This window comes from Epinephelus fuscoguttatus, linkage group LG16, assembly GCF_011397635.1.
Source record: "Epinephelus fuscoguttatus linkage group LG16, E.fuscoguttatus.final_Chr_v1".
Taxonomy (NCBI): Eukaryota; Metazoa; Chordata; class Actinopteri; order Perciformes; family Serranidae; genus Epinephelus; species Epinephelus fuscoguttatus.
The window spans coordinates 21,304,258-21,321,108 of NC_064767.1; the positions used below are offsets into that span (position 1 = coordinate 21,304,258).

General features: G+C 41.7%; 1 protein-coding gene across 3 annotated transcripts in view; it reads right to left on the reverse strand.

Annotated features, from left to right (window-relative positions):
- The window catches only part of crtac1b (cartilage acidic protein 1b), a 33,801-nt gene extending 17,635 nt beyond the window's left edge, over positions 1–16,166 (reverse strand). For all 3 annotated transcript variants that reach the window (XM_049601019.1, XM_049601018.1, XM_049601017.1), the window contains exons 1-7: positions 16,011–16,166; positions 12,684–12,874; positions 9,461–9,657; positions 8,943–9,079; positions 4,577–4,733; positions 1,008–1,142; positions 752–894 (exon numbers count right to left, since the gene is read on the reverse strand). In XM_049601019.1, coding sequence (XP_049456976.1) covers positions 752–894; positions 1,008–1,142; positions 4,577–4,733; positions 8,943–9,079; positions 9,461–9,657; positions 12,684–12,868 — 954 coding nt within the window. In that variant the 5' untranslated portion in view covers positions 12,869–12,874; positions 16,011–16,166. The remainder of the gene's footprint in view (positions 1–751; positions 895–1,007; positions 1,143–4,576; positions 4,734–8,942; positions 9,080–9,460; positions 9,658–12,683; positions 12,875–16,010) is intronic.
- Between the last annotated feature and the right edge of the window lie 685 nt (positions 16,167–16,851).

Below are 16,851 nucleotides of genomic sequence, written 5' to 3' on the forward strand. Positions count from 1 at the left end.
TTAGGTTGGTTTTTTTTGTCATGAGTACTTTCACACAGGAGGCGAATATCACGTAGCAAAAAAGCAATGTAGCTTTTGGGGGAACAAAGTAAATTTGGCACCATGAATAACCAATCTACCAATCCTGTTGTGTGGAGCAGACGTCACACCACACCAGGGCGGATCTGTTGATCATTTTTGTTGCTAAGCACCCTGTATATTATCACGGCATCCTAAAATATGTCCGTAACTGGCTGTGATAGAGCTTCAGCTCCAGTTTGAGGCAGTGGAATTTTCCATCTCTTTCTCCACCTTGTAAAATGGGATGTACCTAAAATAATTTGTGGACTGAGGAGGAGGACGAGGACAAGGTTATCATCACTGGATGATGTTGAATCCATCATTTTTTTTTCTAAAGAATGGGCTGGGGCTAATCTATTAAGACCTTTTTGTTAAAGAAGTGTGGTATGAATCAATTTGATGCAAAATATTAGCAGGTGAGAATTTTCCATTTTTATTCGCCACGCTACTGCTGTGTTAAGGCATTAAATCTCCCTTGTTTTTAATCTTCATACAACTATTTCCAACACTTTTTTGTATGTGCCACATCCTTATTCATATAGCCTTTCCTCTCTCTGACAGCAGCCTTTTCACCTTACCTTTGAGTGTGAACATTTTGAGCAGGTAAATGCACTAGTGATGCATCAAACCACTGTGTTCGTGTTGGTGTTTGTATAAGTTGTCAAATACCAGGAAACACATCTGGGCCCACCTTAAACTTTTGTTTGCGATTATTCAGCTGAATGTATAGGCGATGGGGTCCATTCCAGTTCCCATAAACGATGTCTGTCTTGCCGTCACGGTTGAAGTCTGCCAGAGCCACCCCTCTGCCATGCTGCATGGGGTCCTCCACACCTACAGGTGCAAGATAAATACACTTATACCTACCTTGTGTATTGTTTTTGCAGGGTGTCTAGAATTAACTGATCTTAGGCCATGATTTGTTAAAGTGTACATGTTCCTCTCACCAGCCTGCTGCGCCACATCAGTAAAAGTTCCATCTCCATTGTTCTTGAACAGGAAGTTGGGTCCGTACTCATTGTCGCAAAACACATCGGACAGGCTTTGACTGACAATCGGACCCGCCACGACACCTCGCCCCCCTGCACAAACAGAGACAAAGAGATGAGGTTTAAAGGTAAGAGAAAATTTGTCAGTTAAAAAGAGGGTGAACAGACTGTTTTAGAAGAAAAAATGAAGCATGACAGGTGAAACAACAGAGAGAACAGAGGCAGAGAGATCAGCACCATAACAAAAGTGAGCAGCAAGAGATCATTACTGTCTTTCCAGGCCATTTCCTCTGGGGCAGGTCTTTCTGCTGACACAGACACCGACTCTGATGGGCCACACACACACACACACACACACCGACACTCAGATAAACACACCTAGGTATAAGTGCAAACAAATACAAAGACGCAACACACGCTGAGAATCTTCTGCGTTAACCAAAAGCTAACAGTAATTTCCTTATGAAAAGATCTTTGCGACTGTTCAATACGCTCTCAGTATCACCCCAGGATTTTCCAATGACATTCTATAAAGTGAAGTGTCTCACTAAAGTGTCTCATCTGAGACCAGTGGAGTCTAATTATGGAGTTGAAAGGGCTGTGATTGCCCTTCCAGTATGCAGAGTCAGTGCTGTGAGTCAGGACTCGCTCCTGATTTACTGGCCCGCTCCATCAGTCCAGACAAATATCACTCGCCCCCTATGGCCATAAACCACTAACGTCTCTCCAGAGATATGTAACCATTAGATATACAACTTCACTGCCTGTCCCTCTGCTCTGATTAACGGCAGTTTGATGACAAAGCCATCCACCATACATCATTCACAGTGATTCTGGGCCGGCTCACTCTGCCCCTCTGGTGGCTTAGATGACATTCTGCATGTAAAAAGATTCGCGGATGATGAAGATTGATTCTGTTATGCTCAAACACAAAGTCGTCTCCCATTTCCAAAACTTACTCAGACATCAGCGTCAAGGACTTTTCAGTGGTTACAAGCGAGGGACCGCAGAGGCAGCGCTGTTATCAAAGAAACAAATCACGGTGAAATCATTCATTTTGGCATTTATTGTTCTCCTCTTCTATACCAAAACAAATATCCATCACAGGGTTAAGTGAAGTGTTGATCCAAGCCAGGGAAGGGAGCTGAGGTGCAATGATGAATTTCAGTGCTGCTTGTGAGGTAAAGAATCTATTTCAAGGTCATTCATTCAGTTTCAGAAGCATTTAAATGGCAGCTCAAATCTTTATTTTCCCACGTGAGCTTATGCAGCAAAGCAGCTTTAAGAACAATAAAACGCATTCAATATTTAAGACATCAGGAGGCATTAAAATAGTGAACACAATAAAAATACAACAAATGGTCAGAGAAATAAAAAAAACACTGCAGCAAATAGGATACAGTGCGAGTCTTAGATGGGATGTCAGAGCAGTGTTGGAGTGTAGTGAAACCAGTGGTTTAATTACATTTTTTAGTAGCTTGCCACATTAATATTTGCAAAGTGATTTAAATAGTTAAATTACTTCTTTGCCATTTTTGTGTAGTTAACGTCTGGCACTACACACAATTTTGGGTCATGAAAGGAAAGGGATAATTATGTATATTTATTTTGCCATTGCTTTTCTACTGTAGTTAAGCCCCTTTGACCACAATTAGTCAGGCGTATTGATTATTGCTATTTATTAATGAATGTTCAGAGAAATTGTTGCATGCTATTTTAGAAGTAACTTCGTTGACTGAGTGGCCTTGCTTGGTGCAATACCCCCATTTGGACTCAAGTTTCTGAAGGCAGGTGTCTGACTAATGGACATTGAATTCAAAATCAAAGCGGGCATTCCTTGCACTTTGCCATGAATAGTAGGGTATTTTTTTATTTTTCGGTTTATATACTCTAAAAAATGATGCATAGGGTTAGTGGATGACACTTAAAATTAGGAAATTTTTCAGCATAAAAAAATTATGTTTGTTTCATTAACATGTTTTAGTCAGTTGACAACGTATTTTAAGAAGCTGGTCAAAATCAAAAACATTTTTGAGTGGGGTGAAATTAAAATAAATAAGTTGGAGTATCTTAAATAAAACAGTTTGACCACTAAATATCAAAACAACTTTTGGGTAAATATTAAGTTGGTTCAACATGTGTTTTTCAAGGTCAAAGCAAATCATGTTGGTTGTACTAAATGAATTGATTTCGTCAGATTATAAAAGACTCAGGATTAACTCAATTTTTAAATTGAACCAGTGCACATTTTTTGAGAGTATGACATTACCAAGTGGCCACTTTTTGCAATAAACTCTGTGGAGTGGCTTATTTTTGCTATTGGTATTATACAGAGTAGTTAAAACTACATATTTTAAGTCACTTAAACAAACTAGATTTTGCCCTCAGGTAGCTTTGATGTTGTTCAACTTTTTCCAGTGTAAAGTGATTGGGAGCTTGCAGAGCTCAACAGCCCATTGGTTCGACATCCCATTGTTCTGACCATATTAAACTCATTGTTCCGAAGTCCATTCCGAAAATCATCATGATGCCCTGTGGTTAAGGTCTGGTTACTTTTAGGCACAAAAACCACTTGGTTAGGGTCAGGAAAAGATCATGGTGTGGGTTAAAATGAAAAAGAAAGTGACAAACACATCAGCCGTGAGCCTGCTCCGCCTCAAGCCGGTCGCAGCGCACATATTCGTTCAGCACCGTGGACAGTCGGACTAATGGGATGTTGAACCAATGGGCTGTCGGACCAATGACATGGACCCGGAATACAACAGTTAACAGCTAGTTTTCAGAGGACTGTATCTTCCTTAAATGGATGGATTTGGCTTTTTAGGTGGTTTGTGGAAAGTTGCTTCTCACCAGTGATTTTGTTGGTCACTTACGTCCACCTTACGAACCAATCAGTAGGGGGAGCAGGAAATGAATCTGTAAAATAACTCCAGCAACTTCCTGTCAACTTTAACAACATTTAACCTCTGCAGAAAACACACTCTCTGTTTCCCTTTCTGGCATGTACAGTACTATGATCAGAATGACTGAGCTGATTTTGCTATAGTGACGTCAATGCACCTGTATTCACACCTTCTGACATCTGGGAGAACCACACCAGGCCGTGATAGATGCCATCTCTGGGCTGTTGAGCTGGTCTGATGTATGTGTGTGTCGCCCTTCGCCTTCGCTTCCCTGTGACTTTGACTGGAGTAAACAGCTGACAGGGCCAAAAGAGCCCACTAACACTTCTCTCTCTCTTTCTTCTCTCACCCTTACACTCATCATGTTCTCTTTCATCTTTTACTTTTTCTTTTTTTCTCTCTCTTGGCACCTCCCCAACTCTTCCTCACTCGCCTCCCATCTCACACCCTCTCTGTACTGAAGGCCTATATTTCAGACTCCATGGGTACAATGAGCACATGCTCCTCTGAGGATGTCTGTGTAAATCAGACTGAAGGTCCAGCAGTGTTGGGTGATGGTCTATGTCACACACACACACTCACACACACACACACACACACACACAGTAATTTCTTCATACCCACCAGTGAGCTTGCTGACTCCGGCCTGCTCTGCCACGTTGGAGAGGGCAATGACGCCCTGTGAAAGATCACTCGCTGCCTCATCCATTTCAATGAGAGCGTGAGGACCCACGTTGCCACTGGCATAGTTGGCTATGTAGATGGCATAACGGCCTGTACCCTGGGGAAAAAAAACAAATATGATTTACATAAATTAATATACTGTACTTATATATTTAATATACTTCGCATAATTAGAACCTGAAACAGCATGCGTAGCTGAGTTGATAAATAATTTGATGATTCTGCAAAACCCTTAAAGGCTCGTTTCACCCAATGTACAGAAAAAACACATATTTTTCACCTTCCCTTTGTGGTATATAGACACTTGCACAAATTTTTGAGATATCTGTCTTTTAGATTTCTGCTGCCACCCAGGTATAACGGAGGTCGATGGCTATTTAAACAATTCAACAGCAGCCTCTCTTTACAGAAACTGTCTTGGTTGCTCTGAATAAACTACAGACCTCAGTCTTTTTGGAGCTCCTTTTACCACAGTAATGAGGACACTGTTTTTGGAAAGACACATTGCTACTAATTGTTTTTAAATGTAATTATCTTACTGCTGTACATTATAGTCAGAGATCTAAGACTAGTGATAACATGTTTTTATTTTATTTTTTTATTCATATTTGTATCTTTGGTAAATTGTCCCTTTAAAACATAGGGCTACTTCTGTTTTTTTTGTTATTGTCTTCAAAGACCAAATCCAGCAAGTGTTCGGCGTCCGTCTTTCAGTCCCTCCGGTTCCTAAATATATTAATCTGTCCATTTAAATCTGTAATAATAGATTTTTATGGCCACTTGGGGACAGTGGAAACAAGTTGTAACTTTTAAGTTGTAATAGTGAACTTTCAACACACTCTCACTCCGACCTCCTCACATATTGACGTTCACATGCGACATAAAAGGTACCCTGGGTGCCTTGTTTGCTGACGTTATGGGACACTGTATCAAGTTCTGTCTGTTACATGCGTTGTCTTCTTTCAAGATACACTTCAGTTTTCACAGGAAATATACGTCGGTACTACACTGCAAATTGATGTTTTTTTTTCCTCCAACAAGTAATGCACGTGCTTGGGTTTGGGCAACAAAAACATAGATACGTATAGGTTTAGGAAAAAAGAGCACGGTTTGGCTTTAGAGTCTTACAGGACGTGAACGTCACTCTCTTGGGTGAAAGTCGATGTTTGTTGGACCTATCCACCACCCCTCCGGCCTGCCCATGTTTCTCTCTGATGCCACAGAGTGCTTTTAAACTATAACAGCCAGTTGCAGTTATAGTTTAACGGCCGGCCTTAAAGGACGCCTTTTTTGTTGACACCACAAGTCACTACCCACGTAGTCTGAGTGGGCGGAAGTTCGCTGCATAGATCAGCCTCTCATTGGGCAGAACGAGCCACCCGCTGAAGTCCCACCCTACCACCTCCGGTTGCGTAGCAGTTTTCAACACGTCCTTTACTAACTTTTGCGGTGTTTGATCTTGCAGGGATGTAGCCATTTTTCTGCCATGGTTCACATCCTGTAGGTGATATTTTTGTGGGCGTGTTACATCAAAACCTGTTTCCACCCAGCAATATTTTTGCAAGCGCACCGTTGCTGTGGCACCACCAAGAACGATTGTGATTGGTTGAAAGAAATACAAGCAGCCGGGGCGTTTTTTTCTCCAATCTTAAAGTGAGAGTCTGCCAAGCCAGACCTTTCTTTTCTTGAGAAAGGTCTGGTGAGCGAGACTACTGCCCACGCACTGGATTTCAGTGACTTCGGAGTGAGACTGGGCTTCAGCTTTATGTAAACTGCTTTTAAAGCTGCTTATTTGCACATCCAGCAGTTAAAGATCAACATTATTATCTGGAAACCTGTTTGTATCCACCTGTTAATGAAAGTCCAATATTCATTCTTTTAGCTCTGTTTTTGGTCTCTACCAACTCTTAAGGTAAAGAATCTCTCTCTTTATCTGCTAAATGCTCCTGACCACATACTACTTCTGCAAAACCTAAGTAGGTAAACCTAAAAATGACATTTTCTACCTAAGTTAATTTTGAAAAGAAACAGAATGTGTTTAATGAGTAGAAAATTAGTTTATTTTGAAAAGACACAATACATGTAACAAGTTTAAATTGCCATGCCATCCCTGAGTGACCAAAACTGATGCTAAAGTTTCATGGTTTGATGTGTAGGACCACTAACCAAGCATTTTGATTTGGTTAGAAAAAGAGCCTTTTCACTAAAACAGCTGTCTGCTGCTGCTGAAAACGTCACTGTGAGAGCAGTGAGAGTTAATCAAGACAGAGTTGCCGGCCAAACGGCTAAACAATGAGCTGAAACTCACTATAAAGCTCTGTATAGCTGAGTGGAGCTGCAATGTTCACTGGATAATTCTCTGTATTCTTTATAACAAGCAACCTCTTTCAAATTTGTCACATTGTTTTCACATCCTCATTTGATACAGTGTTGAAAAACAATCAAAAAATCAATTATAGCTGCTGTAAGTAAAAAGCTGGGCATGTTTTAGTGAACTAAAACAGGATAAAATAGGTTACTGTAGCACCACAGTTATCCTTAAACTTTTTTTTTTACTCTTTTGCTGTCTTGAATATTATTTCACCTTTTCCTACTCACACCCTTTTCTCTCCCCTTTATCTCCCTTTACCCTGTTTCCTACCCTTTCCACCCTCTCTCCCAGCCTCTCTCCCTGCTCCTTCCTCTGCCTCCCTTTGGAGATTAATTTCACACTCCATTATCAGTCAGAGTCCCTGCAGACACAAACTCACAGACGGAACCACACTAATAGACTACACACTGGATTTCAATGAGCTTTCCCACCAGGCCTAACATATTTCAATCAATACAAACACATGCACACATGCGATCACATACGCAGACACGCCATTTCACCACTTGTGTTAACTTTACTATATTTTTACAAGACAAGAAATGTAAATGAGCCTAGTTGATGTAAATGTCATGAAGCGTCACATTATGGTCTGCCGGGGTGGGAGGAGTGGGGCACACTTACCCTCACACACACAGACACACTTGACGAAATGAGAATGAGCTACAGTGAAAGACCTGAAGGCCACTGGCAGTTACTTAACAAACTTAAAAGTCAACGATTTTTCAATAAGTCTTCACCCAAGGCTAATTTCTGTCACTGGAATTGGCATTGTGAAAAGTGTGACATGCCTGCCTGCAGAGTCCACGCCGGTGCAGCAGGGATATGAGCCTGCACGCCCTTTACATGAGTCTTTACAGCTATCACTGAGGAGCCTCAATAATCTACCATCTCTAATGTAGCACTTTCATTTATTTTGTTTTCGGAGTGCTTTTTAACAGCGCATTTCAATTATTCTGGCTTTTAAAAACCCACTTATTTTCAGGAGCTCCATCCCGCCTGCCAGTTGCAAAGTGAACCGATCTATCAGCTCAACGTGAGACCCCTCAATATGTCACCTTCATCAGTTTGTACAAGACTAATGATAGCATGTCACTTTCAAGGAGACTGGGAGGGATGGAGCGGTTGGATGACTAATTATCCCTCTTTTTTTTCTGAATGATAACACTTTATTTATGAATAAACAAGACGCTTTGGCCTATGTAACCGTCCGCCATTGTTCCGAATCTGCTCTAATAAAACTTGTTCAGCAATAGGAAAATGTATTCTGCTGGAACTAGCATGGAAGAACACACATCAGAGCTCTGGCTTCCTCTAAAAGCATTATGCCATTAAAAGCAGATATCTTTCCAATCGGTTTGGCAGCTGCACAACCTATCAGTGCTCACTGAGATGGGACTGTGGTTGAGAAAAAAAAAAAAAATCTATTGTAATCCTTACTGTCCTCTTCCCACTATTACTTTCTTTATCCCGTCCCCTGATTGGAAGTGAGAACTGTATGCGTGTGTGTGAGATAAGAGACAAAGAGAGAGCGTGTCAGTCAGAGAGAGAGAAAAAGGAATAAAGGAGGTGGAAAGCGGGAGGAAAACAATAGGAGAAGGACTGAGAGAAAATGCTACAGGCAGAAAGCAGTAGTGTGCAGTCATCACTCCTCCCCTCGTACGATGTACTATAAAACAAACGAGCCCTGGCTTCTGTAATTACACTGGTGCGATGGACAGAAGAGAGAAAATGGCACACCATTCCCCCAAATGAACTGTCATAGCACATGCTGAGAAGGGCGGCGTAGGCAGGGCATGAGTTATCACTGGTAAACAAACAGAGGCACCCATGCATGTACGCAGAAGACACTCTGGGGAGTGTGTGTGTGTGTGTGTGGTGTGGATCTGCATACACTCTACTCTGTGTGTTAGTGTTTGTGTGTGTGTGTAGTACCTTTCTGTCCACACAGGCCACTGAGCGCCCAGCCATACGGTTGGCCACATCTCTGTGTTCGTTAATGTCATCGTTCAGCAGATCTTCAAAGCGTCCATTACGGAACTTAAACAGCTTGTCAGAATATGTTGCCCGACCTTGATGCGGAGAGACGCAGAGTTCAGCAGAGGCAAAGATTGTGCGGAGAGTAAAGAGGTGTTATGCAATACAAGAAGCGTGGGTGATTGGAAACACAAGAGGGCTGAAAGTGACCTCTATCATTTTTATAAAAATGAGCGAGGTGAGGCGTTGTAGTTTTGGCAGTGTGCGCTCTGTAGCTCTCAGATTGATTAATAGCAGCACAAAGCTTATCTGTTATCTGATGAGGGCTCAGATGAGATAAGCTTAATATCTGCATACTGATTCTCCCGCTTTGTCTCCGTACAAGAGAGGAGGCACAACCCCTGTGTGAGCGTGTGCACATTTGTCAGTGTATTTTTGTCAAAGTGTATCCGTGTATGTAAAAGCATGTACTGTACCAGAGAAGGCGTTATTGGTGTTGAGGACATAAATCTCCTCCCGACCGTCTCCATCGATGTCACACGCTGTCACTCCGATGGCGTTGCCTTGACGGTCTCTCAGGGCGTAGAAAGGGGAGCTACGGTTGTCGACAGCGATGTTGACAAGCCTTTTCTTCGGCTTGTCGTACTTTAACACCAGGTTTGGGCCGTTGTAGCTGTCAACAGGCAGCAAAGGCAAGCTGTTACAACTTCATTACATCAGACTGTCAGCAGGCATTTTGAAGACTAAATCATGGAGTGCCATTTTTGTTCTACAATTCATGAGTAGAGACTACTGATGTTGCCTAAACATCCTGAAAACAGTATTTAGGTCTCTTTATTTATAGAAGACCTTAATGAAGATTCTGTTATGCAGAATTCTGTAAAAGTGGATTTTAAAGCTCCTGAGAACTTAGTTTCAATCTTAAAGGGACAGTTCACACCAGAATCGAAAGTGCATATTATACCTCTTACAGTCTAGATTGTTTTGGCGTGCTTTGCTGAGTGTTGGAGATATCAGCCATAGAGATGTCTGTCTTCTCTATGTAATGGAACTAGATGGCACTCGCCTTGTGGTGCTCAAACTGTCAAAAATACTTTTGAAGAACTCAACAGCAATGTCTCTTTCCAGTAATCATGACCTGGTCATTCAAGAGAATCCACAGACCTTCTTGTGAGCAGTTTCATGTGGGAACTATTTTCTTCCTACACCCACCAATCGTATTAGCACGCAGAAGGAAGCATTCATCTACTGCTAGCTCACCTAGCACCACTGAGCTAAGTTTAGCCAAGGAGGATGCCATTAATGTTAATATCTCGTGCTGTCACAAGCACTAGCCTCTTGTTCATCAGTAGATGCCATGGACGTATGAGGCGTTGGTGTTGGAGGTGAGGCCCCATTCATACCTATAAAACTTGCTCAGTGGCATATGAAGCTTCCTGGTTGTGAAAAATCCCTGAATCTTCTGCAGCATTTGGCCCACAGACAATGCGCAATAGAGAATTGGCTGGCCCAGTATTTTATTTGCATTTTAGCCCTCAGCTAATTAGAATTGGGATAAAATGATTTAATCATGCATCGTAATGTTATCAGACAGAATGGATCAATTCTGATAGTGAAACAAGTCACTTTAAGGGGGTTGTAACGCTCAAAAAAATGGATTCACTGATTTACAGACATCACTGTCCCAATGTAAGTCAATGGGAAAAAGTATTTTTGGGCCCAGTGGCATCATATGACAAACCCAGAAGTTGTACTCGAGTTTGGACACTCTGTCAAGTTGGTCTCAAAGTCTTGCACGCTTCCTGAGGGTCTCATAGCTGATACAGTTGGTGGGTGTAGTTCGGTAGGAAGAAAATAGTTCCTACATGAAAGTGCTCACAACAAGGTCTGTGGATTATCTTGAATAACCAGGTCATGATTACTGGAAAGAGACTATGCTGTTTTTCAAAAGTTTTTTTTTTTTTTTTTTGGCGCTTTGAGCACCACAAGCAGAGTGCAATCTCACTCCATTACGCTGGAGAGAAGGCAGACATCTCAATGGCCAATATCTCCAACACTCTGCAACTCACACCAAAATAATCTAGACTGATAAATAGCACTATGCAGGTTACATGAAATTTAGATGTATTTTTGATTTTGGGGTGAACTGTCTCTTTAAATATTTCCCTATAAGTTAAAAATTCATGAATAAATATGTGTGTATTTATTAAGAGTATGTTAATCTGCTACACAGGACTGTGTGGTTGACAGTGGTCTGGCAACGTGAGCAAATAATCCACCAAATCTCTTAATTAAAATAAACAAAACTCGGCAGAAATGTTTGTGGAAGATGACTTCATTTACAAAAAGAAGTTGGCTGAGTAAATAAGCATACAGAGCCTTTAAAATTACCATTCTGCATGTTTTACAACCAGTGTAGATTTTTATAATTGGCATAATTATAACCTAATTTAACAACTAATTCTAGATTTTCTTCAGGGTACCAATTAAATCAGTCTTTCTGTCACTGCACCAGGAAAAGATGAAGCAGCAGCTTTCAGTCAAAATCTAATTTTGCCTAAATATTTAGATTCCAAAAACACCAAGCAGAATCACATACTTTTTCTTTTTACTCTCAGTACCTACTGCAGCTGCCCTTACAAAGTAGGCACATACTCTTGTGTGGACAATGCATACAACTGGGACATACTACTTTGTCATAGCATTGCACCTTGAAGTAAAAAAGAAAATGTATGTAATTTGGAGAGCAGCAGATCTAAAAGTTTTCACGTCACGTTTCCTTGGAGATACAACAAAACGCTAGTTTAAACTTACGTTATAATTGCATACAGTGTAGATTGTGATTGATTGATTATAGTCATTGCAGCTTCTGTCAGCTTTTAATGAGCCGTCATGTGTCTGTGACTCAGTCAATGTGACGTAGCTTCCGCCTTGCAGAGGATTGTGGGTCAGAACAGCAAGAAAAGCATGCTGACTTTCTAATACAAAATGTGATCTTATGTAGTAGGACATTCTGGTATTTTTGGAGGACAAAAATCTGATATATCAGCACTTTAAACACTTTTCTCTGTCGTGACTGTTGACATGGCCAAACAGTCTGATTATGAGCGACTTGTCAAACAGAAGTGGGACCACAGTGACTTTACATGACTTGTCCCTCCTTCATCTATTATAATAATAGTGTAATGCACTTTGCCATGCTTTACTGAAGTACTGATGGTCACTGTAGTCTAAACTAAAACTCTCTCTGCTATCATCCTGACATCCTCTATAAGGTTTGCTGATGTCCTCCTGTCCAGGATACCTGCTGAATATGGTGCCTTGGCTAAATGACATTTATTAACCAGGGTCATTTCAGTCCATCTATATTCTGTTAAGCATTGGGAAATTCATTGCTGCTCCACTGGGTAGAGGCAGGCTTGCCAAACTGTTCCCATCAGTGGCACTCTATCCAATCACATCCATTTTCATCAGCTGAGTGAGCCTCCGGGCACCCTTACCGTCTCTCGCCTTTTAGTCTTTGCCTTTGCCTTCAACCTTTAGCTTGGAAAATGACAGTGTACTTGTATTTAAGTGTCTGATTTAGAGTTAGGTATCTAACTGTGCAAAACGAAAAACAAACACTGTGAGACGAGCAAGGGTGCATTCTGGATTTAGAGTTCACAAAGTTTTACACAACCTGCCTCCCCCCTTTCTCACCCAGCTACAAACATCTCCAGGTCTCCATCCCCGTCCACATCAGTGACAGCCACGCCGTAGTTGAGCTGGGTGGGGTTGTTGTCATAGTCAGGAGGAAGGACGGTCTTGGTTATGGCTGAGAACATGGGCTCTGATCGCTGAGCCGAGGAGATGGCAGGCAGGAACAAAACCAGCCACAACAACATCCTCACCTAAAGGGAAAAACACACCGTTTGCAACAGCTGAATTTGACAAATGTTACTGTCAGAGCTGTTCGTCTTTTCTGCTGCTTCTGCCACTTTTGCTCAAATGCATTTTTCAGGGGTGCAAAGGTGCAGCAATAATATGTCTGAACAAAGCTGCTGCACATCTGTAGAAAAACATCACAATTCCAATCCAGCAAATTCACACAACACTTCCACTGAACAGCAGCACACGTTTGCCCTGGCAGCTGAGGCAAATGAGAATGAAATAAAAACTGTAAGTCATACGCTTGCAAACTGCAACACATGCCCTTGCTGCTAATTCCCCAAATCCATCGCGGGGCAACAACAGCGGGTCGTTGGCAGGGCTTTCTCCTATACTCAGACATAAAGATGAAGATATACCACCGCAATCAGCAGCGCTCTGCAGGGTTAGATCTGAACGACCGATCACAGGCAGACGGGCTGAGGAATCACAGGACAGAAAATCCATACGTGGAGCAGGGCATTAGCCAGAGGCCGAGTGAACACAGAGGAAACCAATACGACCTGATATAACAGACCTGAGGCGCTGCTTCCTCAGAGACAGTGACCAGCTCTAAATTGGGAAAGCTTTTTTGGATCAAAGGGCCGTGTGATGCACAAGTGTCCTTTTAGTGGCTAGTAGATAAAAGGTGAGCATAGAGGAATTGATCCAATCGACCTGTGAAGTGCAGACAGGTAGAGTTGGGCTTTCTGATGCTCTGACTGAAAAGAAAAGAGAAACATGACTAAGGGGAGAAAGTAAAGGTCACCTCATTAAGGCCAAAATAAAGCACTCATCACCAACAACACAGCAAGACTTTCCACACGCAACACACACACTGTCACACTAAATGGTGTTTACAAGCTGACAACTTGATTTGCTCTGCCTGTGGATTTATGAATGCAGCCCTCGTCATAGCGCCCATTCCATCTGAGCCGTTCCCATCTCTGCTGCAGATTCTCCCTTTCTTCTTAGAGTGTCCAGGTGATGTATGGCTCTTTAACATCTCCCTCAACAATTCAATTTAAGATAAAACCGCATTGCCATTTGAGTAATACTCTCAAGAGCACATCGGCAGGGAGAGGAAGCACCTCCGCTGACACCTGCAGAAATATGGCCAGGGCTAATGCTAGCTCTGCTGGCAGGCGGCGCAGCGATAACGCTGGCTGGAGAGCTGGTAGTGATGTCGACTGTGGCTGTTACCAACAAGGGTTAATTAACAACACCGGGAGCTCAAGATGAGGCAGTTTCTCCACATTAGAGCAGGGTGTAGTGACAAATGGGCTGTGCTGTTTCACACCACAGAGGGACGCTTTACCAACTTGCTCGTATACTCCATGTAAGATAGGGGCAGGGAGCTATAAATTAAAAAGGAGGAGGAAAAGGAAAGTTGAAAAGTAAAAAGAAAAGTGTGGTGACAAGGAGTGCACTCTTTTTGGGGAGTATTTTATGTGAAGATGCACTTGGAGAATCCTTTAAAAAATGGAAAACTAGAGAACAAAACCACTGCTTTTTAGATAAAACAGTCACAGGTGGGCTGCTGAACTTTAATGTCCATACAAATGAGGATAAAATATAAGACAGGGCTTTAGTCCCATGATACTGCAGTATATTTCAGCTGAACACCAGTCTGACAATGGAGAAAAAGTAAATTATTCCCAGTAATTCTGTATTATAATAGCCACACTAAGTAATAACTGGATAGAAGAGGGATGTAGAAAAAAGACAGATTGAAATTATTTGGGACCGGCCTGATAAAATGGTGGGGCACTATATTATCCAGTCAAGGACACGCAGTCGCTTCGCCCTGCATCCACTGCAGTAAAAGCCAAGACACCCGAGTTGAGTCGCCAAGTAAAAGTTGCAATGTGACTTTTCCATGAGCAAGGCTCCACAAAACAATCATTGGGGTTTTTTAGGATCTGCAGGGTCAACAACAATCCCTGCTATAAGAATATGAAGCATCAAATAAAGTCATTTGTCGTGAAACAGCCATGAAATAGCACGGGGAGGAAAAAAAGTGTCGTTTGAAGCAGAGAAATGTTTTCGATTTGGTTATTTATGTTGGCATTAAGAGGCCATTACCACGGCGTGCAACATCAGCATGTGCCTTCTGGAGCGTTCAAGCCCGAGCTCTGATCCTGATAACACTGCGACAAAGAGCCAGCAACATCTTCAGTTTCAAACACTTCTCCAGAGGCTCTTCTCTGTGAAGGACACCCTCACTGCAGAACTCACACACACACACACACACACACACACAAAGTCCTGTACCAGTCCCACTGAATTACACTTAGCAGTCCTTCTGAGGAATCAACAATTGCTTTTAATTTTAAGCTTCAATTCATCCATCATTTACCACAGTGGATATCAGACAATAAAACACCCCACTCCAACACACACACACACACACACACACACACACACACACTGCAAAAACTCACCATAATGCTTCATCTGCTTTACAACACACTCATCATATCATATATATTAAAACATTTTATGAAATACTGTCGTCATGAAAACAATTTTGACAGTTAGAGGAGTGTTTATAGAAAGTAAATAAAGTTTCTTGAATGCATCACATATATGATGCATAATGAATAACTTCTAAATGTATAATAATAATTATTATAATTGTAATTTATATATATGTAATGTAATATACATGTAATTAGATAAAATGCACAACTCTAAATGAATATAAAGCAAAAACCAACTAATTTAAAACAAGAAACTGTAGAAAAACAGCCAAAGAAATGTGCAACCATGACAGAAACCTTTGAAAACATGAATTATATGCTGCATTAATTAATCTATTGTCTTTCTTTTACTATCTGCTCATCGGCAGGTTTTTAATCCACTTTGTGCAGCAGTTTTTAATCCTTTGCATTCACTGCAGCTGATAATAAAACAGTATAATCTAGCATCTCAATCTGGAGTTATTATTTGCTCTAAACACAAAGTTGCAGTCAGATCCGGCCGCACATCAACTTTCTATCGGCTCTGTGTCTGCAGCAGATCCCAGCGGAGCGCTACAGTCATCCTGAAGCCAGAGCAAAGCAGCAGCAGCAGCAGCAGCAGCAGCTTTAACATCACCAAGCAAACTCAGGTACTCACAGATGCAGAGACGCTCGGAAACTCCGACAAATCCTCCAGCGATTGACAGCCCGGAGAGACAGAAAGAAAAGAGGGGGAGGGAGAGGAAGAAGGAGATACAGTCAGCTAATTGCGCGCTCAGATGCCGCAGTTATCTCAAGGGTTTTTCCCACTTATTCCCTTTACACAACTTCCAAAAGATTTGCTTTATGAAATCACTTGTGTGATATTTGAGCCAATGGGCGCGCGGCTTGGGAAATATTTAATCACGGAGCCAATGAGGGAGCTGGGAAGCGGTGGGTGGGCGTGTCCCCAGGTGCTCATTATGATGTGGCAGCGGGGCGCAGCTGGGATGGGGATGCGGAGCCTCCTCGGTCCAGTTGGGATGCTCTGACTCCTGCTCCATGCACGTGCGACCATGTATTCAGATTTATCTTTATTAATTGTGTTATTAATGTGTTGTCTTGTACATGTGGACGGGCTACTGCAGTTTAAGTAATAGTTTTATTTACCATATATCATATTTACTTAAATGGTGCCCATAAGCAGATTAATCCTGATATTTTCCCCAGTTAATTTAATTTCATTTCATTTAACTTTATTCTTTTTTTTTTTACTTTATTCTGTTTTATTATTTAAAATAAGAAATACCTAATTATTAATTCATGCTTGAGCGATAGATATCAGATCACCGTAACTTAAGGTCAAAAGTCATAAGGGTTTTCTTGGGTAAAATCCTCATGCATATGCAACCTGTGTTCTTTATATCATCAGTAATGTTTGAGCAGTCACTCCATACTCCATGCGCTCTTATCTCTTGAACTCTGGCCCCACCCTGCAAACACTGCAGCTTGTAAACAAA